This window comes from Epinephelus fuscoguttatus, linkage group LG18 (assembly GCF_011397635.1).
Source record: "Epinephelus fuscoguttatus linkage group LG18, E.fuscoguttatus.final_Chr_v1".
Lineage (NCBI taxonomy): Eukaryota > Metazoa > Chordata > Actinopteri > Perciformes > Serranidae > Epinephelus > Epinephelus fuscoguttatus.
The window spans coordinates 14003214-14027422 of record NC_064769.1 but is presented as its reverse complement, the minus strand read 5'-3'; the positions used below and the strand labels follow the sequence as shown (position 1 = coordinate 14027422).

General features: G+C 40.0%; 1 protein-coding gene across 8 annotated transcripts in view; it reads right to left on the bottom strand.

Annotated features, from left to right (window-relative positions):
* Nucleotides 1-295: 295 nt before the first annotated feature.
* The window catches only part of mapk10 (mitogen-activated protein kinase 10), a 50144-nt gene continuing 26230 nt past the window's right edge, over nucleotides 296-24209 (bottom strand). For 3 of the 8 annotated variants that reach the window (XM_049604301.1, XM_049604302.1, XM_049604299.1), the window contains exons 4-14: nucleotides 22485-22614; nucleotides 21975-22033; nucleotides 20670-20808; nucleotides 19594-19759; nucleotides 18046-18117; nucleotides 13527-13709; nucleotides 10429-10553; nucleotides 9584-9610; nucleotides 7010-7073; nucleotides 6773-6850; nucleotides 296-2819 (exon numbers count right to left, since the gene is read on the bottom strand). In XM_049604301.1, the coding sequence (XP_049460258.1) occupies nucleotides 2677-2819; nucleotides 6773-6850; nucleotides 7010-7073; nucleotides 9584-9610; nucleotides 10429-10553; nucleotides 13527-13709; nucleotides 18046-18117; nucleotides 19594-19759; nucleotides 20670-20808; nucleotides 21975-22033; nucleotides 22485-22614 (1186 nt within the window). In that variant the 3' untranslated portion in view covers nucleotides 296-2676. Of the gene's footprint in view, nucleotides 2825-6742; nucleotides 6851-7009; nucleotides 7074-9583; nucleotides 9611-10428; nucleotides 10554-13526; nucleotides 13710-14767; nucleotides 14840-18045; nucleotides 18118-19593; nucleotides 19760-20669; nucleotides 20809-21974; nucleotides 22034-22484; nucleotides 22615-24209 lie in introns of all 8 variants that reach the window. The other 5 variants (XM_049604307.1, XM_049604303.1, XM_049604305.1 and 2 more) reach the window with 5 other exon arrangements.

The following is a 24209-nucleotide window of genomic DNA, read 5'->3' as shown; positions in this document are numbered from 1 at the left end:
AAGACATACATTTCTTCAACTATTTATTTGAAACTTTTAAACCTTTAAAAGCACTGTAACATTATATATGACAGAAAATCAGTGTAGCATAATAGGTCCTCTTTAAGGGCCAACGTTAGCATCCTTGAGTGTGTTAAAACATCTTTTTATGTTTTTGGTTACCTGATTGTCAACTGATGACAAGTTATGCAATTTGTTATGTAAACTTTACATAAAGTAGGAGGAAATCCATGTTTTGTTCACAAAAACAGCTCACAGTTTCTAGAATGTCTTTCCATCTGAATTATTCAAGCACAAATTATTTCTTTGCTTGCAAAATGTGGTTTCGTAACCCAGCATCTGTTAATGGTTCTTTGCCCATCAACCCACACAACCTGCATAAGAACACGGAATACGGCACTTGAAACCAAGATTATGAGAATTATTTACCTAAGGAAACTAACTACTAACACAAACACAAATAAAGCAACTCACTGTAGATCACCTGTTTCTAGTTGGAGTGTTTTAAAGCATGAAAAGAAAGCTGTAGTAATACCTTAGTTGCAATCAACCATTGCATATTCACAACTGTAGCTTAAACTGTTGTTGTTGTGAGAAGTAAAAATATAGCGTGTTTTGAATGGGATGAGTGAAATATCAAAGATTACATGTGACCTACAGTGACGGGCTGTAACTGGACGGTGGAGTGAGAGACAGAGTGCCCTAGAGCTGCCAAGCCTTTGCAAAGTTCAATGCGAACAATGCATGCGAGTGTTTGTGCGTGTGCCCCAGTTTGAGAAAATCTGGTCACACACTGTGGAGATTCAGTTTGAAGGATAAATCAATATGGGAAATGACAGAAATCCTTCCATGCTGTGTAAAACCTATCTTAAGTATGTGTTAAGCCATTTGATCTGAACAAAGCAGTTCGATTTCACACCCCAAAGTGTCCCTGTCACTGGATAAAACCTAAAGTTAAAGCGCCAACATCCGGCCAAACTGTGTGTTTTTTGCTTAAATGTTTCTACCAGCATTGGTGCGTTGGGGATACGGATAGTTTTAAGGCAGAAAAAGAAGAAGCAAAGGAAAAAATACCCAAAAATAATATCATTTCTGTACCTGCAATGCTTCATTCCAAAAGGCACTTGCCATATTCAGGTTTCGTCTATCAAAATAAATAAATCAATAAATAAATCTTCCAGCTGAGAAATGATGTAGTCAACATAACTGTTGGGTAGCCTGTATCCAGTTCATTTATTATTAACAAAAACATGTTTTTTTTTTCTCGTGTGTAGTGAAATGATGTACATGACTTTAGAATAAAACATTGCTACGAGGTTAACACTCATCGCCCGCCTTTAAACTACCCACTGCATCATTTGTATCTCTTTCCATAAGCCCTCAGTTTCAGACAGTCAAATAAATAAGAATAGTCCCCTTGTGGTAACACCACAGTGAAACAGACCAACCTCCTGTGCCTATGAGGGGTTAATGGTACACAATGACATGCAGGGCTGTGGGCCAGCCCGTGGGGTGGTGGAGGGACCGATCATACACTGCCAGGAGAAATAAAAGGGACATTACACACAAATCAGACTTTTTTTTTAAAACCCCTTAAAGGTAATCTTATGAAGTCTGAGCACAATCAAAATAATTTATCTCAGAGTGTACTGACCCTTTAAGTCCCGAACTCAGCCCTGACATTTACTAATGTCTTAATGGCTTGCCTGTGGTTAACAAACACACACCCACACACACACTCACACTCACTCGTCCTATCCTGTGCCCAGACCCCCCCCCATGTCTGGAGTTGAGTTAGTTTACATCGTATATAAACAAAAGTCTCTATACAGACTCATTTTAGCATACAGTGAGATTAGCATTGTTTTAAATCTAATCATGCAGGACTACAGCAATAGGCAGGGGCAACTGAGGTGGAAAGCGGTGATGTGGCAAGGTGCGCTAGTCAGAAAAAAAACTCCCAGTGTACTGGCCATCAGTCCCACTCTGTGTGCCCTTCAGCTGTACAGAATTACATTATTTACAAGTAGCGCAGGGAGCGCCACCCTGGGTGAGAGCGACTACATTTCCCTGCAGAATAACCACATAAAAACACACAAATCAGGCAACCTTACATTGGGGATTGTGTTGGGTGGGGATGAGGGTGCCTAAGGCAAAGCCTAGAGGTTAAAATACAGCAGTGTCATTACATAAGGGGTGAATGGGGAGAGGGGGGAAAGGAGGATGTATTGTACAATAGTGATGAGCAAAATGGCAGCCCACCTTGCCACAATGATTGGAGCATAAATGCTTTTGTAAGGAATTGGGAGACCAGCAGCCAGCCAATATGCACTTTACAGGAGATGCAAGTCGAAGCATTTGGTCATTTTGTTTGGATGCCATATACAAGATATGTGGGGTAATATAAGCAAAGCAACTAGAGGATCATTAACATATATCTCAGCTCATTTACTTCAGTTTAAATACCACTGCTGTTTTTGTATGACAATGCACAGGCTTTAGATTTCATCATTTCAGATTCGGTGTTTCCACGACTCGATGTTTTTGTTCTTAATATATTAATTTTGATCTTTACTCTTTTTTTCTTTTTTTTCCTTTTTTGTATTTTCAGTTGGTCATTTCGGGTTGGGTTCTTCACCTTCGGAAGAACATGGGGTTGCGCAGGCAGGCGGCTAGTCACCTGCAACACCCCAGGGGTCCTGCAGAGGTCTCCAGGCTGCTGTCAGTGTCTGAGGCCAGGGTCTGGTCGGTGGACATGGAGGAGATGTCGTTTATGGAGGAGGAGGGGGGGAGGCTCTCGCTGCTGTTCACGGCTGCACCTGTGCTAAGGGAATCAACAGCAGCAGGGGGTTACAACGTAAAAGAGTCCTGGCAAAGACGGGAGCAGAAAATACAGTCGCAAGAGATATTTTGGAAGTGCACACAGAGGAAAGTTGCAGCTGAATTTGTTTAGTATGAGACTGAGACATCAACAACATGAACAGCACCTGTGGGAGACCACAATCACAGTGTGTCTATAATGAGACAGGGGTAAGTAAGGTTTGGGTCCAATGGGTTTCACAGGAAAGAGGCAGTGTTTCAGCAATCCATAAGAGTGGGATTTTATATCAGTATATCATACCTATGGTTAGGATTTTCTTTTATTTATTTATTTACTCATTTTGGATGTTATAAACATGTGTTTTGATTTATGTATCACCAAATGTGTCGATGGCTGGGCCTATTGGTTAGCAACCTTCAATAGTGCAATGTTATGCCTTGTCTTTTTTCCCAGGTAGTTTTCTGATATTGATCTTGCTTTGAAGTCAAAGGTGGAAGCAGCCAGCTGTAAACATCTTAAGGTTTCATTAAAGAACTCTTAATTCAGTCTACTCAGCTGCTATTCTGTCATTAGTAATTAGATCAACACTTCATTTAAAACCCTCATCTCTAATTATTTTCTTGCATAAACAGATTCTTTCTGGACCTGACACATCATGGTAAATGATCTACTTGACATCCAGAATTAATTAGAATTACCGCCTTATGCTTATATGCCTCCACCAACCAATAAAGTTGCAGTTTACATCCATGTTTGTCCAGACTCATATGTGTCATGACTGTAGAGAAAACGCCAAACATGGATGTTGCCAGCAACACATAAGATTTATACAATCATTGCAGTTTCAAGGTGGACACCCAAGATAGTGTCACCAATTTGGTCCCTGACCAAATTCTCCTCTCTGTTCCTGAGTTGTGGTGTTAAATAATGGCCAGAAAAGTCTTTCTGCAGAACATGACACAGTGACAATAATCGTTGACGGTTTGGATATACAATGTCATCCCTTCATCATTTTATTCTATTAGACATTTGTGTGAAATTTTGTCATAATCATCATATGAATTCTTGATTTATCGCCAAAAACCTGCTTTCACAGTTATCTTTAACATCTGACCACCAAATTCTAATCAGTTCATTGTTAAGTGCAAGTTGACGTTTGTGCCAAATTTGAGGAAATTCCTTTAAAGCTTTCTTGAGATGCTGCATTCATTAGAATGAGACAGGCAGACGGGCAGATAGATGGACGTATAGAACAAAAACATAATGCCTCCAGCCACGGCTGTCGCAAGCACAGAGGCATAAAAAGGGTAAACATCTCTGCGATGTTGGATCTGGAGGTAAACCTTAGGAGGCAGGGGCATTAATCTTCATTTTCAAAAAGAAGTCGAACAACCAAACAGCTCAACCTCTGTGGGTTTGTACATCACTTTCATTGAATTCCCAGTGAGTGGATTTTGCTGTCTTTGATAACTTTATGAGCAAATCCATATAAATATAGGCAGTCTGCCGTTACCATGGGAGTCGAAAGCCTGATTAAAAAGGATGAGAATATATGGGTGTTGCCAATATGAAGAACAACTACTTTTAATTTCAAGCACACTGTACCAGCATTCCCCTAATTTCTACAGAAGACATGTACAGTGCAGGGAAACTGTAAATCTGCTGCTTGTGTCTGTTCCCTGTGGGAGGTAATTGCTTAATGGAGACTGGTGGGCACTTCAGCTGACCCAAAATAAAACGGAGAACAAAGCAGGATTAATGGCTGGCATTAATTCCAGCAGTCACTTCACTTGTAAGTTTACTTACAGTAAATACATCAGAAATATCTGTTAAAAGTCACCATGTGGGCGCAGTATACGTTTAAATCTTGAAAGATGACTTGAGCATGAACCAAACTGGTAGTAGTGAGACAGATTATGGAAATGAATAATTAATAAGGCTTTTACATCATAAATTAATTAAGGCTAATCTTGGGAGAAATGCTGGCCAAAGTTGTGTTGTGAGATTATAACTCTTGTGTGCTGGCTTGGCACCGTTAATTAGGTCTCAACCATTTCTCAATCTTGTACTGTAGAGCCGCCCTATGCACTCAGTGAACTCCTTTTCATCTTTGCAGTCTAGGAATGATAGTAGATGTTAAACTCTCCATCACACACTTAGTAGCACAGAAAGATGGGTCTGACTCAGGCATCATGTGTGTGCTAAGCTCTTCCGTTTTACTGCTGCAGTAAAACACTGCTGTCTGCAGCTCCTACACTGCACTGAGTCTGCTACACTCAGCATCAGACACCAGCCTTTCTGATTAAAGGGGCAGTTCACCCCAAAAACTCTCCTTGTGGTGCTTGAAGTGCCAGAAAAAAATACATTTGAAAAACTCAATGGCAATGTCTCTATCCAGAAATCATGACCCTGATATTCAAGATAATCCACAGACCTTGTTGTAAGCACTGTTCACGTAGGAAATATTCTTTCTACCAAACTCCACATGCCAAGAGTATCATTGCGCAGAGGGAAAGGTGCATCTACTCATGGATGAGAGGCATGTGCCAGTGCTAAATGGAGACATTGATGGCATCCCTCTTGGCTGAGCTGTAACATTAGCTAGCTCAGTGGTGCTAGGTGAACTAGAGGTAGATGCATGCCTCCATCTGTGCTGTGATACCATTGGCAGGTGTAGTTCACTAGAGAGAAAATAGTTCCTACATGAAACTGCTCACAAGATCTGTAGATAATTTTGAATAACTGGTCATGATTTCTGGAAAGAGACATCTCTGTTGAGTTTTTCAAACATATTTTTTGGCGCTTTGAGCACCACAAGCCGAGTGCCATCTAGTTCCATTATACTGGAGAGAAGGCAGACATCTCTACGGTCAATATCTTCAACACTCAGCAACTCACACCAAAACAATCTAGACTGATAAACAGCACTATAGATACAAGATCAAAAATATGTATTTTCCATTTTTTGGGTGAACTATCCCTTTAATCATTATTTTGTGAGAAACAGAGCAAAGAGGAGGAGAAGAAATGGATGCAACCACACATGCTATGTTAATTTCATCCAATGAGCTCTTTCCTGACTATTGAGTCTAAAAGTCTCATCTTTCATCTGTACCATTTCAGCTTGAAGAGCTGCAACAAGACGACACTGTTTATATGTTGTTTAAACTAAAAGTTGTCTAAGTTACTGAAGACAGAAGGCTTTTAGTATAAACTCTCTACAAGATGAAGGTTTCCATAATACTGGTTTGCCCATAAGAAGGGTATATTCTGAAAGACTTCATTGTATTTTGAATGCACTTTCATTTCCCTTCATGTTCACATGTGGCAGTTTTCTGTCCTGGTCAGGCCTGATGCTACTGTCTTTGCAGGATTTGGTTTCAGTTTGCTTTTGTAATTGTAAAAAATGGACCTGTTTTTGTCTTTTTAAAACAGAATGGCTGTTGTCTCAACCTCACAAAAAGCTATTTCTGCAGTGAAGTCTGGGTGGTCTGGTCAATCTGCTAATATGACTCCATACTGCCTCTCTGTGGCAAACTATGAAAGCAGCACTCACTGTGCTTTGAGATCCTTTGCAGACAATAGAACAGTGTGAGATGTCAGCTGCAGCTGAGGAGTGAACTGTCCTGTGATGGACCCCAAAAGGACCCAAATCTTAAGTCATGACATGTCATATACACACACACACATACACACTCCTTTAAGTGCACACACCATCTGCTATTCAATATATTCAGAGGCAGTCTTAACAATTACAGATTAGGTGTCCATCAATACGATTTCTATACACTGGGCACAAACACTAAACAACATTTAGCTTTAAAAACAGGAGATGCAAAAGACAGGGACACATGGTCAACAACACGATGGGGTTCTCTATTTACAAGTAAACTCCAGTAAGGTTATAGTAAATTCACTTACAGAGCGATTAGGGTTATGCACTGAGAGTACCTGAAGGTGAAGGCTGTCCCTTCACAACGCCATTCTTCGTTCTCTCCTCAAAGTTCATCACCTCTTTGTAAATTAGTTCTGCCGAGGAGCAAAGTTGGTGGAGAAGTCATTGAAACATGCAAAGCGATACAAATATACACATATATACTGGACCTACCGTTCGTCGGACATTATCACTTTTGGTGATTTCCTGTCAACATATAGTATTTATTTAGAGGTTTAAAAAGTAATTCTCACCTTTCCATTCATCAATGGAGTGTTCTCTTTCATCCAGCTGCTTGTCGTAGATCTGAGGTGGAGGCTAAACAAAACAAAGTACAAACATTTTGGTAACAATTTAGTAAACAACCCAGTGAACAAGGTTAATTTCACATTAAATCAAATCAGTCAATCAATGGCTGATATCACTGGATACCTCCAGGTGAAAAATATCCATACAAAAATGTCTTCAATAAGTTTATGTTAATTCAGCAACATGAAATTGTGGACAAATAAATACAAATATGGGGATGAAAAAAAAAATCTGAACATGACAAATGCATCTGACTATCAGTTTGACACTTTAACATGTACCGTATGTACACAAAGACATGCTGGGATACAAAATAGGCACATGTGGATTACGATGAAAATAAATAATGTGAATGAAGGAAAATAAACAGCTTTGTTTAGTTGTACTCACATAAAATGATGATTGATTTACATAGTTTAAATATCAATACATTGTCTCCACACACACATATATCAAAATATTACACAGTAATCAGGCTTAAACAACTGACAGACAGTGAGATAAGAACAAATCCAGTGGGCTGTCCAGCTGAGATGTCCTTCTGCCATAGGACTGTCATTTTATCTAACAGGACACAAATATGCTGTCTGGCACTCAGTCAACCCTCCTGATCCTGCCCCAGACTCTGACACCATAATCTCACTGCAGGTGACAGGACCACCCATAAACCTCTCTGCTGTGACCTTGGACGGACACTTACATGTCTGCTTCAGCAGCTACAGCAAGACAGAAGGGAGAGGTTCTCCCTCATACAAAGATTCATCAAAATATGCAGAGTGTGTACAAGTGTGTGTTATAATTATGCTTATCATGATTAAAGCTGTAGTTGGTAACTTCTATAAAAAAAACCTTTTGTCATATTTGCTGAAACTGTCCATATATTTACACAGCACTAAATGAGACAGACAATCCATCAAAATAAATTATATTCTTCTGGTTACTCTATTGTATTGTAGCATTTCAAATGGCCTTACTGTATGTGAACCAAAAACAACCAATCAGAGCTGAGGAGTCTCTAACACAGCTGTCAATCACCTCAATCACTGCTTGTGAACTGCGGTCAAACTGTCAAACTAGGCAGCACTGATCAAATACAAATCAAGACTCTGTTACTGCATTGCCTATTTCTCACCTCAGATGTTTTCAGAAACATATTTTAGTGCACTGTTTAGCTGTAAAATGATAAGGTTAGTCCGACTGATGGGTGGTGTTTGGTACTCCAGTTACCTGTTTCCAACATGGCGGCCAGATCGCAAACATTTTCATTTTACAGCCAAACAGTACACTAAAATATGTTTCTGAAAACATTTGAGGTGAGAAATAGACAATGCAGTAACAGAATCAAGATTCATATTTGACAAGCACTGGCAGTTGGCAGTTTGACAGCAGTTCACAAGAAGTGATTGACATGATTGACAGCTGCCCCTCAGCTCTGATTGGTGGTTTCTGGTGTGCCATGGCAAATTAGAGGCAGGACGAGGAGAAGGGAAATAATTTTTTCACAGACTATCTGTCTCATGTACTTCTTTCAGAATATAGTGACAGATTCAGCAAGTGTGACACAAAGTTATTTTCATAAACATTACAAACTGTAGCTTTAATGAATGACAGTTGTGAACCAAACATGTCTCCTTTAAAGCTATGGCTGGTAACTTTTAGGAAAATAACGTTATGTCATATTTGATAAAACTGTCACTATATGCTGAAAGAAGTACATGAAAAAGAAAAAAAAAACACCACGTCCCTCCTCCCCTCCTACTGCCTCCTGGCATTTGCTAGAATCAGACCACTGCACAGTCAGCAATAATCAGTCAGAGCTGAGGAGTCTCTAACACAGCTGTCAATCATATCAATCGCACCGTGAACTGCGGTCAAACTATAGGCAGTGCTAAAATATGAATCGAGGTTCTGATACTACATTGCCTATTTCTCACCTCAAATGTCTTCAGAAACATATTTCAGTGTACTGTTTAGCTGTCAAATGAGAAAGTTGGTCCTGTCAGTGGGTACTTCGTTTAACTGTATCCCACATGGTGGCCAGGCTACAAATGTTCTCATTTTACAGATAAACAGTACACTAAACTATGTTTCTGATAACATTTGAGGAGAGAAATAGACAATGCTGCCACAGAATGTTGATTCATATTTGATCAGTGCTGCCTAGTTTGACAGTTTGACTAAAGTTCAGAAGCAGTGACTGATAAGATTGACAGCTGCGTTAGAGACTATTTGGCTCTGATTGGTTGTTGACAGTGGGTCGTGGTAGATTCTAGCAATGCCATTAAAGACACTAAGAAGAGGAGGGACATGATTTTTTCACAGATTATCTGTCTTATGTTCTTCTTTCAGAATATAGAGACAGTTTCAGCAAATATGACACAAAATTATTTTCATAAGTTACCAACTGTAGCTTTGATGGCTGACAGTGCTGAACCAAATATGTCTCCTTTAATCTTCACTCTTTGCAAACAAAAGTCCCATTGAATCATTTTCTTTGATGTAGGGCGGTTGTTATTTACCATGGATATTTGGATGAGATCTCTGGCCTTCATCAGCATGAGATGACATTAGAGAAAGGGAAAACAGCAGAAAACGTGTTGAAATGCCATTCACAGCCATATCATACACACCACATCAGCTCTAACAACAATATCATCAATAAAAACCATCAACAACTACACAGCTCAGACAAGTCATGAAATCCTCTAAAAATGAACTACAATGGAGGTGTGTCGTGTCGTGTAGTGTCTTTACAACCAACAAGATATCAAACGCTAAAATTCATCACCTGGTCATGCATACATTAGTGTATTGCTGCAAGTAGAAGTGGTATCTGTGCAGGCTTTATCGAGCTGCAGATGGCTTTTTCCCAATCTCACTGTCACCTCATACTAATGAGGCACTGATGAAGAAATTAGACTTCACCAAATAAACCAGAATCACCACCACTCTTACGCTACCAAACAGAACAATGCACTAAGTCGCTCTTTCATGAATAGCACGAAAATGCACTATGTTATCTGACGAGGAGCAAAAATTTGGGGTTGTTTTTACTGAACATAAAACTATAAAAGTTTGGATATAAAGAATGAAACCAAAAGTGAGAGAAAAATGAAAATGAGATGTGAACTAAAAATTTTAAACACAATCATAAATGCACTGATGCAGCAATTATCACTGATACAAAACATACTGTAGTTTAATATGTATTATTGGTGTTGTAAATCAAAATAAAATGAGGGGAATCACTATTGTTTTTGTACGCCAAATACAAAGTAAACAGTGCTGATCAATCAAAGACAGAGGGGATAGGATTGAGCTCAGGATGGTAATCAATATACAGCTCTGCCAAAGGCCTACTCACCGCCTCCACCTCAGCTGGATCATACCACACGTTGATGTAGGGGTGCTGTAAGGCTTCGTCCACCGATATCCGTTTAGCAGGGTCAATGATCAGCATCTTAGACAGCAGGTCTCTGGCTTGGCTAGCTGTGGTTTGGAGAAGAAAAAAAAAACATGTCTGAGATCATAAGACCAGGAAATTTTCCTCTATTCTATTAATGTGCCAAAAGGAAATTGGAACACAACAAGGCAGAAAGGGAGGAAAAAAGAGAGAAGAGAGAGAAATGTCAGGGATTAAAGAGAATAATTAACAACAGCAGCTTTTCAAAGGAAACCAGGATCTCACAAAGCCTCAATCACATGTGGATTAGCAAATATACTCACCATTTTTACAGAAAGAGAGCTCTGGAAAAGAGCATTTGGACATTCTTTTAAGAATTGATAATGTAGGACAGATAACACTATCAACCACCCAGATATCGCTGCCTTTTTTATCTAATTAAAATTCAAGTTTCTGGCTAGTCCCATATACGTATGCAGTTTGGCAGCTAGCAAATTCAGCTTCAACTCCCTTTACCTCCCAACATTATAAAAAAAAATTAAAACATTATAATTTATACTTATGGTATTTATTACAAACAGGAACAAGAGCTAATGAGAAATCGACACTCACATGCCCTCCACATACACTCCACCTTACCCATCATCTAATGAACACATTAAGGTAAACTGCATTGCTGGGACTTGATGTGGTAACCCTACTACAGACTGAATGTTAGCATAAGATCTTTGGACAATTTTCCCTTATAAGTTCGACATTAAAAAAAAAAAAAAAAAAAAATGGAGACCACACAGGAAGTGCCCTATACAGCTTGCTGTGTCACCTATAGGAAGATCCACCACTGAACGTCTCTCACATGATGCCATGGGGCCCAAAAAGACTTTTTCCCACTGACTCATATTGTGAAAGAGACATCTGTAATTCAATGGATACATTTTTTGGAGCTTTACAACCCCGTGAAATGACCGATTTGGGAAGCCTAGAAGAGCCGCAAGATTGAATTGTTTTATCCCCATTCAAGTTAGTGAAGTGCTAAACCAGAAGCTGCCTGTTCACAGCTGCCAAAAGTCTCCAGTATGCTTGTTCTATGGGCCCCATGATGCAGAACATCAGGGTAATTTTATACCACGGAAAGAGAGCTTTTTTGGCTTCACGTTCCACTGAGTAACTTTTAATAGGAATGAACAGAGTCCTGCCTCCAACGCTGCATTCAGTTCTCTTTCTACATCCATGGTCCTGATCTTTTTGTTACAGACTAGTATAATGTATGAAATCTAAGAAATTATCTGCTCCAACTGTTGTCTAAATGTAGTGTTGAAGGCATCACCATGTACAATAACTGTATTTTTAAAAACATTCCTCTTCTCAACATACAAAAATGCCATCAGCGTCAGCAGTCGCTCAGTCTCTCTACCCTCAGGCCTTCTTGGACTGATCTGAAATCGAGAACCCTTAAACTACACACCATTCCTCTCCTACTCACACTGACCCTATTATAAATAGCTCTACAGCAGCAAAGGGCTGAAGAAACTGAACAGGGGAAGACAGATGAGCCGGGTGCACCCGCTGCATTTTGCCTCAGCATCAACACGTCAATAACAAAAGGATGGTAAATCTGTAAAATGACTCCTCTATCGCTCTCCTTCCACCTTTTCCTTATCTGTCTTTCTTTTCTCTTTCCCACATGCTGTCTGTCTGTCTCTTCCTCCCACAGTTCAACATAACCAAAGCCCAAAGGATGTCTGCCTCAGTTCCTACCTGTGACAGTACAAAACATACAAAACAGCAGCACTTCAACCCGGTCTAACACCCTCCCACACATTCTCTCTAGGTGCATTTCCTTTAACACTGTCACTCCAGCAGGGAGCAGCTAGAATACAAAAGTGATTCATGAGGATTTTACCAGACGGGAGCTCTGATGTAGGAGCAGGGCAACAGAAAAAGCATATTTTGCTGTATCTCAATGGAGGGAATTTCCACTTAAAAATACTGTGAAGAGAGATTGCACATCTCAGCTGAGAATGAAGAAAGATATGATGTCTTGGTTAACCCTCTGCATAATAATAGATGTATTCACGAAGAATGGGATTTAAAAAATGTATTTAATGTTGAGGCCCAAATGAAAAATGTAAGATAAAAGTTTTTTGAGGTATAAATTGACCAGAATAAAAGTTTTATTGCCAATCTATAAATTAAACAAGACTGAGTGTACAGCCATTCTAGCTGTGCTGCTTTGAGCTAATTGCTAACAAGATTTTTAGCAGGTATGATGTTTACCACGTTCACCATCTTGTAGTGTTAGCATGCTAATGTTTGCTAATTAGCAAAGTGCTAAATAGCACTAAAGTGCTAAATAGCACTAAATACAAATTACAGCTGAGGCTGATAGAATGTCATTAGTTTTGCAGGTATAAACCAAAGTGTTAGACAAATTACAATTTTGACTTGATGACCTGATGTGCCAAGCGAAAAACTTAAGTACCACCATGGTAATTACAATTCATCCTGAGGGGGACATGGATGTCTGTCACAGGTTTCATGGCAATCCATCTAATGGTCGGATATCACTCGAACAATAAATGTGAATCTGATGGTAGTGCATGAATGACAATGCAACAACATACAGCAACGGAACATTTCCTGTCAGAGTGTGCACAGGTGTTATAAAGCAGAGGTAGTCAAGTCTGTAATTTATTGAAACATTTAATGGACAGACATGTTTCATCATAGCAGCCACTGATTTTACGCATTGCCAGCACTCATGCCAGGTGTAAGTTTTAAAAACATTTATGGTTGCCCTGGTCCAACAAAACTTCATCTCTCACATGATTATCTTGTATGTTATAATGTCCTACATGGGAGATAAACTTAAATTACTTAGACCTTAAGTTTCAGGGCTTTTGTAGTTAACAAAGAAGCTGGCATCATAAGAAATCTGACACATGTAGGTTATCACGTTTTTGTGGATCCAAAGTTGTACATTACAGAATCACACCACACATGCAAAGGTAACAAAATCAAATAATCGGTCAACAGTACAGTTCAGTTCAGTTTCTCACCTTTGAGTTTGTTGTGCTCAGAGTCAGCAGGGAAAAGGCAGTCGGGGAAGAGCTTGGGAAAGGTGAGACCTGCGTACTTTGGCCGGTTCTCAACGTAATTCCTCACTGTGGGCTGCAACTTCTTCATGAACTCTGGTGAGGGTGTGCCCAACTGCTCAATCACCTTGTTCCACTGGTCGATGTCTGGTGTGGTGGGTCAGGATTAAGGGAAACACACATGGAATATGTAGCATCCTTTACACCTCAGTGTCCATTCAGGTACTACTCCCAAGACAAGTGAAAAATGATTAACTTTTGATTCAGAAAAGGTTGGAGTAATGATAATGAGGGTTGTGAGACCAAAGAAAATTAAAAATAAATAAATAAATAACTGGGCCTGTAAGACAGAGTATCATCAGCAAAGATACAAACAAATGAACTAAAGAGCCCGATCACCAAGTCTGACCAAGTTACTTATGTGTTTCTGATCTCAAAACAAATCATCTCACCCCAAAAGAAGCATCCATGAGAAATTTTGAGAATTACGGGCTTCAATACGCAGCCAATCAATATTTCGCCCCTTCTATTACTTTCACTGCTTTTGGCTTCCTGGTACTCAAATAAATCTCCAGTGATCCCATGTGATTATCTTTATGCTTTGACATTTGCTTAAAATATATGAAATACCTACTGTGTATCTGATTTACATTGCTGAGCTTGTAGCATGTGGTTGTGTTTGTGTGTGCAAACACAGTTGTAGGGTGTGTCAGCTTGTGTTTCCCCTCCTCATTGGCAACAAATACTTCCTGTGTTGCCCCTCCACACACTCCGAATGACCCCCTCCCATCCCTGTGTTCTCACAGATGGTGCCAGTTGAGGCAGTTAGCTGCCAGGGCCACCAGAGATCCCCATTACTTCATCTTGCTGGAACGCCACACACTTCCACCTCCTTTTTGTCTCCATTGCACATTGGCCATGATCCACCCGGTGCTCAGAGAGGCTTTTTTTTTTTTTTTTTTTTTTTTTTCATCTGCTAAGGTTCTTATCCATGGCTCTTTAGCAAGTTGTTGGATTCCCTCCGACAGCTAGAAGTGTTTTTTTCAACAGTGCCAGAAAAGCATGATGCTCCACTGTGGAGCTTTGGAGTTATTTGTGTCTTGAAGCAGAGCATCATGCACCTGAATGCAACCGCACGCAAGAAAAATGTTGAAGGTTTCTACGATATTCAGGTTTACATTTGAAACGAGAGGTCAGAAGGATACGGTCAGTCCCAGGGAACAGCACTGTCCCTCTTATCACCTCTCCAAAGATGCAGCCGATTGACCACATGTCCACTGGGGTCACACACACAGGTACATGCACAAGCATACAAACACACACACGCATGCATTACCATCATCTATCAATAATCATTTGACACTTCTACCTCCTAAATCTCTTACACATACGTAAACATATAAATGTATTTTCGAAGTTCTAATCCAGTATGCTTTATTATTCATTGGCTAAATATGTGTCAGAATCCCTCTCTTTTCTTTTCCTGTAAAAATGTTTGATGACTCATCTTGAACTCATTTGGAGTTACAAAAATCAAATTGGATTTTGAGGACCAGGTCTGAGGTGTGAGAGCCAATGGGAAAAGAGTAGGGTCCCAATATGTGGGATATGTTGCTTCCTTTATTGTCCCTATGCATGGGTTTAGGGTTATTTATTATTACTATAAACGTCCGGTGTGTAGGATTTGGGGGGATGTATTGGCAGAAATAGAATATGACATAATAAGTATGCTTTCTTTAATGTATGACCATCTGAAACTAAGAATTGTACTGTTTTTGGAGTTGTCCACCTAACAGTGCGGTTGAGGGAGGTTAGTGTGGAGGCCAACAGTCCTCTGCAGCCCCATTGTGCTGTATTCACTAGGCCATGCCGGCTTTTAAGTGATCCAATCAAATGTGTAGTATTTGATTTAAACCCATGTCATAATTAAACCCATGTTCTGCTTCACATGTGCCATTTCACACAGAAGTACGCCATGTTACTGAAGCTAAAGTTGTTCTAAATGTTTAGGAGTTCCTAAAATTAAGTAACACAGTGCTTCTTCTGCAACATAACAATATGTATTAAATTTTATTGCATAGCATTTTACCAGTTATTACTTGTCTTTATTTATGCGACATGTAAGCCACAAACAAGTACAACTTCAATTCCCTTGCCATCACTTCATAACCACTTATTTAATACGCTCTTGTGCTAAATGGCCATCGAACACCCAGTCACCCTGAGGCTCACTGTGCTGTGACCCGTGTAGACAGACTGCTCTCCTATATCATCATCTGACAGACACTCATGAAGGTGCAGATAACTTTAGCCAGGTCAATACCTCAGGTCGAAAAGTCTATGAAGTAAATTAACATTAGCAGTGACAGCGTACCAGTCCAGAACTCATCTATAAGCAGAAGATTAACAAAAGTGTGCATGACTACAGTTCATTGATCTACAGTAAGAAAGGATGGAGTGTTAGGGTGGTAAGAATCTCAGGTCTTTGTGAGAGCAGAGACAGAAGGGGAGAGATATTGCAGAGCTCACTGCAGGGGTTTTCTAGTTCTCCAGAGCATTAATCTTTCAGGGACTGCATGTTCAGGGATGTGGAGACCACAGTGTTCAACAAAAGCACCTGCAGACACACTGCTTATCTGCCTCTAAACAACTTACATTAAATGTATCATTGTAAAAGATGATGCCGGCGATTGGTTATGTTAAAGTTACTGTCAACAAATGCAATGAAAATTCGAAAGTCATCTAAAGGAATACCTCACCCTCCAAATAACCATTTGTGTATCTATTACTCATTTAGTGTTACATTGAATTTATGAAGAAAACTTTGTTTTTCTTGCATTCCTTCTGCGAGCAAAGATCCGAAAAGGAGGAAATTCTTGATTAGCTGAAGTTATTGGGGTACATGTTTAACAACAGCAAAACTACATTCACATATCTGTTTACAAAGTCTCACAACAACCCATGCAGTTTAATCTAAGTCTCATTTGTCCAGTCATATGCTCAGTACTTCACAAACAGGCAGCTCTTTCCAATGGGGAACTGAACAGAAATGGAAACTTGATCTATGCTCTCTTCAAGGCCAGGCTCCATTGACAAAAACAGTAATTTTACTTCGCTGAACACGGGAGCTGCTGGTCCACATTCACCTCGATCAGTTACTATTTTTGTGTTATTGTGTGACTTCGGTGAATCTGAACAAACCCTCTAACTGATCAAGGCAGCAGAAGACCAGCAGCTCCAGTGTTCAGCAAGTAAATTTACTGTTTTTGTCAATGGAGTCTGGCTTTGAAGAGAGCATAGATAAGTTTCACTTTCAGTTCAGTTACCCATTGGAAAGGGCTGTCTGTTTGGGAAGCACTGAGCATTTGACTAGATAAATGAAACTTAGATTATACGAACTGTGTGAGAGTTTGTAAATGAATGTTTTGAAATAGTTGTGGTATGACTTAAATTCAACAAGGACTTTCTCTGTTTTGGATTTTTTGTTCACTGGAGGCATGTGAGAAAAATTTCCTTCACAAATTCAAAGTAACACGAGGTGAGTAATTGATATACAAACCGTCATTTTACTACCTGACATCATCCATCCACCATCATGGCAGCTGTCACATTTATTCAAGCTAACATGCTAACAGTCTACACCTTTAACCTCTGACCTTTCCTCACACCACGTGGGATCCACCACGTGGGATCCACAGAAGCTTAAAATGAATAAATCCTTCATTATTAATTCACTGAATGCTTACTGTCTGACTCACACATGCGCACAAACTCAGCATGAGGACTATTTATCTAAAGCCATCCCACTGAAAGAAATCATCTTGGGCAATTACAGCCCCCTCACTGCAGGAGAACACACCAGGTAGCGCTCACAGAAATAGCACACACACTTAAATATTCAGACACAAAGAGAGAGAACTTCCTCTTGCCCAAATATGAGACTGAATAAAGCCTAGGATTCAGACATACCGCCTTGAGAACAAGAATTTATGATGCTTGTTTTAGGATGTTACTGCAAGATAAATTAAAAGCGTTAAAAGAGGATCAGCTGGAATTGATATGGACATGTGTTATGAAGACAGCCAGGTGTGAGTGTGGTTTAGTTCACCTCAGTAACACACAGAGAACATCAGGCCAGAATAATCTTCAAAGTAAATATAACTGAGAAATGTGAAATGATGGAACTAAAGCAAAAATACCATGTGAAAAGTGTGTTGTGGATATTACCGTATGAATAAAATACATTTTCAAAGGAATAATGGACAACCCGCCTGTGGCTACTGTTTCATTACTCTCCAAGCACTTGACTGGGAAAGTGTTTTAAAAGGCAATTGAATCCATCTTGAGTCAGACACTTGAAACCCAACATGGATGGTCGCATTTAAAACAAAGAATGATTGATTTTTTTAATTCATTCTTCATTACATACAGCAGACATAAACCCATAAATAAAAACTGTGTTACCATCAGATAACAAGGATACAGTCCCGCCCAGGGAAGAGGATTTTGTGGCGCACCATTTCTCCCATAATGCACCCCACCGACCATATATCCACTGCACGCACAGAGGTGACAGTAAGACGGAGAGGGAGCAAAAGAAAAGAGAGGAAGGCAAAGGTTAGTGTTAGACACATCAAGCTTTCTGGGAGAGGCAACAGTGATTAGCTGTCATTCAGCGAGGGAGAAATAATTAGTGAGGAGCATGTTACATGAAGATAAACTTGAATGAAATAGATATAGACAGAGAGCAGAGGATGAGCCTAACTAGCGGCAGGAAATTTCAAAGCCTGCAGGCTTCTATCCATGGGAGGAATATGGCTAATGAATCATAGCTTAGGCTGGCAGCCAATCACATGTCTGATGTCTGGGGGCTTTTAATCAGTGACTCATACCGCCAACACTTCAATTCACTTTAGCTCGTTTGCAAAGTGCGACTACACCAGATTTGTTTGTGAGGTTTCACATATAATTGGGATCATTAATGGATAACACCTCTGTAATTTTATTTTTTTTACTGATCATTAATGCCTATTAAAAGATAAACAAATATTTTTTTTGCTAGAGTCAGAAGCTCCTTCTGTCTGTTCCACTGCAGATTATACTGTAGGCAAGTCACTGGGTCCCACTGGATTACAAATACACTGCATACAGCTCAAATAGACATACTGCTACTATATGTACTGACAACCCAATTGCCAGAATTTTTTTTTTGCATTGAATGTTTCTGCAGATCACAGATACATGACATTTACACCTTAGTGGATACATTGAAACTTTACACTTCAGCAACGCTGTGGTAAACATATGGTTAGATTAAGGCACAGAAAACACTTGATTATGGCTTAAAATACCCAGTTTTGGCAGCACAATTCGAGTAGGAAAAGCAGTGAGGTCTCAGTAAAAGACAATCACTTTTCAAGCCATTACCCTTGGTGGAAAAACAGTAATGGGTTGCTAAAAAAAATTGCCTATCAGTGCCTTAAAAAAGCTGCTAGAGACACAGCAGTAACTAACAAAAAAAACAATCTTTTTTGTCTCAAACAGATGTCTTCAGCTTTCTAGGCGTCTCACCTCGATGACATGCCATCCACCCTCACTTCCACCTCCTGATGACAAAGGCAGCTTATATAGAAATGCACAATGCTAACATTTTTTTCTGGCGTCTGGGCTTGTACTTCACCTCTTAAAATGACTTTGTTCCACAAATGCTTCAAAACTTTAATTACTTGACTACAGGTTGGCTCCCAGTCTGCATTAACTGTCCCCTCTTCAATGCCACGACAAGAAAGTAATAGCTCAGCTTATAGTTCCAATAAACTCATTTAGTGATGCACTATATTAGCAAATACTGCTAAACACGCACTAATTGATTTCTGTGAGCTGTTTTAATTGACTCTGGCAAAGTGGGTGCCAGACTTTTTGTGTGCATTCATAAAGCGAGCAATAAATAGAGCAACTCCGGTGTTATCCTTTAAATATGTCTGAATTTGATGCATGCGAGCTCAAACACTCAATTATGCTGACTTCTCACCATTCTCTTTGTATCCCATGCCTAGGATAACCTCTGGGGCTCTGTAGTATCTGGTCACCACATAAGGGGTCATCATGAAACTGGTGCCTGCAGTCCTGGCCAGACCAAAATCCAGGATCTTCAGGGTGCAGTCTGACTTCACCACTATATTGCTTGGTTTGAGGTCCTGGTGATGGAAAAAGATGGATGTGAGAAACTGTGGATATTTTGGTAATTTATAAACCTTCTTTTCTGTTGGTAAGTTTCAATGATTTCTGGTATTTGACTTTGACTTATTTGACTTTCTGCCAATATATCCCTCTAAACCTGGACCTTTAAGAAGGGGTCCCTATTAACTGTTACACCTCAGAACGGCATGTACAGCTCATTCTCCACAGTTTGTTACAGTACATTCAAGAACGGATAAAGAAAGAGAGACCGGAGCCCCAAAAGCTAGCTGTTAGCAAATGATGTGTATACTCTAGCATTACTAGGTCATGGCAGGTCTATTGCTCAGCACCCAAGGAAGTGCAGCGTCAAGTGTGAAGTTGTTCGGATGAGTGCGTCTGTAGAGCTGCAAACAGCAATACTAGAGGCCAAGCAATCAGCCCCGTTCCAAACAGGCACGCTTTGAACAGGCGCTGCACTAGTCATACAAATGAACAGGGCTAATGGGTGAAACAAAGGATGATTGGCCGATACGTAGCACTGCAATGTCAAACCTTTGCTTTAAATTTGAAAACCTGCCTGTGTTGGTTCAATTCAAATTTTAATCAGAGCTACCTGAAACTGCAAATAGTGAAACTAGAAGCAATTATTAGGTTGTACTCAGCCAACCAGTCAAATCTGCTGGTGCATGGACAAGGACACGATCCCTCACAGGCTTCCCACCCTATAAACAATGCAAGGTAATGCACCGAGGATTAAACCCCATGTTCCCTCTGTGCCCTCTGAATGCCAAATGGGTAACCAAGGTGATGTCAAGTAGATTACTGATGTAAGACTGCAAATTGCTATCCCAAAACTAACAAAACCACACAACCCAAACCATGTTCAGTAGTTAAACAAAAGAAAACTGAGATGTCTTGTTTTCCTACCCTGTGAATAATGCCAGCTGAGTGCAGATGTTTGATACCACACAGCATCTGGTAGAGCAGGTAGGACATTCTCTCGTGGTCAAGCTCCATCTGAATCACCTGGCACAAGTTGGCATCCATCAGCTCCATCACTAGGTACCTGAGAAATGGTTTAATTGATTTACGAGTGGTTGCATGAATTATCAGTTGAGTGACTGTGGAGTTGTGAAGGTCATAAACTGAGCATTCCTCTACCATCTCAGAACAATTGGAGGCTGATGTTACTGTCTTTACTGTCTGAGGCTGCGGTGTGCTAATTTTTTAAGCTAGTGCAAAGCTAGTGGTGTTTTGTGAAACCAGACAACTTGAGGCATTCGTTAATACCAACCAGTCAGTATAGCTTGTCTGGAAGGGGGTTATTTCATATTCCAAATTCAGGCTAAATTTTGGCGAGGAAACAACTGGCATTGCCATTTTCAAAGGGGTCACTTGAACTCTCACTTCAAGATATCTGATCGAAAATGGGTTCTATGGGTGCCCACAAGTCTACCCTAAATTTGAAAAGGCTTGTATCCAGTAAGTGTTTTGTTCCTTACAATCAATGTACTCCTTCAAAGGAAAGCTGTATATTCGTCTTTTTGAGGAAAACAACAACCAGCCTTTTTGAAGAACAATTTATCCGCTAACATGTATAACGCATTAAAACAGGATTGTTGTGGAACTCAGAATGTTAACTGTACTGGTATAAGCCTATGCACATCAGATATTTAGCAACATTAACTGTAAAATAAGAAACCAAAGTAAATCAGTATGCAATTCCTTAACTCTCAGAATAATGTAGTTCTCCATTGGCCCATATATACTTCAACAGCATTATTGAATTCCTAAAATTCAGTTATGGCTTTTGGTTTTGGAGTACCACCCCCATCTGGCCATCCCTGAAATGAAAAATTTCTGTGGGCACCACTGTACCATTTCTGGCTGAATTAAGTCCCACAAAGACATACGAATCCCTCTGCAGATTGTTCTAAACGTGAGCACACTCTCATTTATCATTCAGTATGAGAACAGGATACCTCCAGCAGCCTCGAGTTACACCTACAGTACTTTCACTCACTACACTCCAGTGGTTGAGTTCTCACAACTGCAGATGCAACAGAATAATTCGCACGTAATGCATAAGAAAAACTCAGTTTCCTTCTTTTCACCATTATTTGAGGCGCGAGACTCAATGAAAACAAGTGGCTCTCTGTCGCCTGTTACACAAGCAAAATTAATATTTTTGATGGAAATGTAATTATGCAAAGAAGGGTTTACTATACTCACACATCCTGGAATTCCTCTAATGATTTCTGTGGTGTGAAGACATTTAATAAACTGATAATCTGAAAGAGAGAAGAGCACGGAGAGGATCAAGATGTAGGAGTTAAATATACAGACAAAATTAGAGTTACAGCAGAGGGATGACCCTGATGAAGGACACTGCTGAGTAAACCGACGAAGTGAGGTGGAACAAAAGAGTGGGGATAAACGAGGAGGAGGGGAAAAAGAGACGGAGAAGAAGAAAAGAGCTCAAACTGCAGCACTGGAGATTACATTCATGCCTTGAAGTGCTCTCTGTTTCACTCTCCTGCCAGTTCGGTACATTTCTGGAGGCATCGAATTTAGCACGGTCACAACGTTGTCTCCGTTTTGTAGCGAAGGGATTTATCGAGAACCAAAAATAGACACTGACTGGGGTATAGTTTAAAGCTGTGCTTCATTCTGACAATGGTTGCATTTTCATTCTTCCTGCATTCATTCTTACCCCTGTTACCCCTCAGCGGAATCACTTACATTTTTGTGATTGACACATTTCATGAGCACCAACTCCCGGTATGCCCTCTTGGCATGGGTCTGGTTCTGGAAGGGTCTGCTCAGCTTCTTGATGGCTACATTTCTGTCCAGAACAGCATCATAGCCCGCACTGCAGAGGGAATAAAAACAATGAAACATTTTTCCTTTAGTATTCATGGTTGGATGAATTACTTTGGATGACATTGTGACAATCCACCCTGAATATCATTGGTCACAAAAACAAAATGATTATTTTTTCAAATCTCAAAAAAAGACTCATGAAATGATGACAGATTACTTCATTGAAATTATGTGTGTAGATATTAAAGGAGTAGTTCAACTTTTTTTTGAAATACGCATATTCATTTTCTTTTAAAAAGAAATTAGATGAGAAGACTGATATCACTAACAACATGGGCAGATTATGAGAAAATGGGTCGCTATGCAAAAGGCCCCACTACCTCCCACACATAGGAGATAGACATATAGACTTTGTGGTAGTTATTTCTCTTTTTTGTTGTTATTTAATGTACACATCTTTTGGTTGTTTTGTGTCTCTTTGCAGTTCCTTTGTATCCATTTTGGGTCATTTTGAGTCTCTTCCTGTTCAGTATGTGTTAATTTAAGTCACCCCTCTGACCCTTGAGGCCCCTGGACCTGTGCCCAGTAGGCCTGTTCAGTAATCTATCCATGACTAACACTGACATTTACATCAAATCTGATATGACTAAAATCAATTCAGCTATTTAAGAGGAGCTATACACAGTTTGTTTGTAAGTGGTGTCGCTTGGTAATGCTCCAAATAAACACCACAACAAAAGCAGCTGATTTAGAGTATTAAAATGATGTCACTTCAAGGCAAACAGTGGGGGTAACCATCTGGCAGTCGTGCGTGAATGCTCCCAAGTCGGAAAAACGAAAGGTTTTCCTGTACTTCCCATTCTGCTTACATTGCATGAGTACAGCACAAGACTCAATGAAGTCCTTGTGACCGGCCAAGAAATAGTCTGACCCATATTACTTTTGGACAGATCTGGGCTAGCTGCTGCCAGCTAAGCTAAGCTTCTCCAGATTTATGTTTAATGGACAGAAAACTATTATTTGTCATTATTACACTTCTGGTTTTTGTACAGATTGAACTAATTAGCTAGCTTTAGAGCTGTCGGTAGGCAGTTACAGACGGGTGTCAAATTTAAATAAAAACCGACATTAGGTATCATAGTAAGGTGTTTGGCCACCACCCAGTGGCATTGGACAAGGGGGTAAAAGGGCACTGAGTATGGAGCCCTCATATGACTGACCCCAAAGATACTATAATGACTGGCTGTGGATGCAGGGAGGGGCCCACAGACAATGCCTAAATGTACAGGGTCCAGAATTCTGTCCTCCAGTCCTGCTACCACGTGCTGCCAGAACAGCTTCAGTGCACCTTGGCATTGATTATACAACTCTACGAATCTCTGCAGGAGGGATGAACACCATTCTCCCCAAAAATATTCCCTCATTTGGTGTTTTGGTGATGGTGATGGAGAGTGCTGTTGGACCCAGCAGTCCAAAATCTCCCACAGCTGTTCAGTTGAGTTGAGATCTGGTGACAAATCATTTTTATACATGTCACACAGCATGGATGTTAATTGCTTAATTGTACCATGCAGTGCACCTGTGTGGAAGCATCTGCATTATTTCTCCATTCATGTTTCAGGATATCCTTTAAAAAAGTATTTC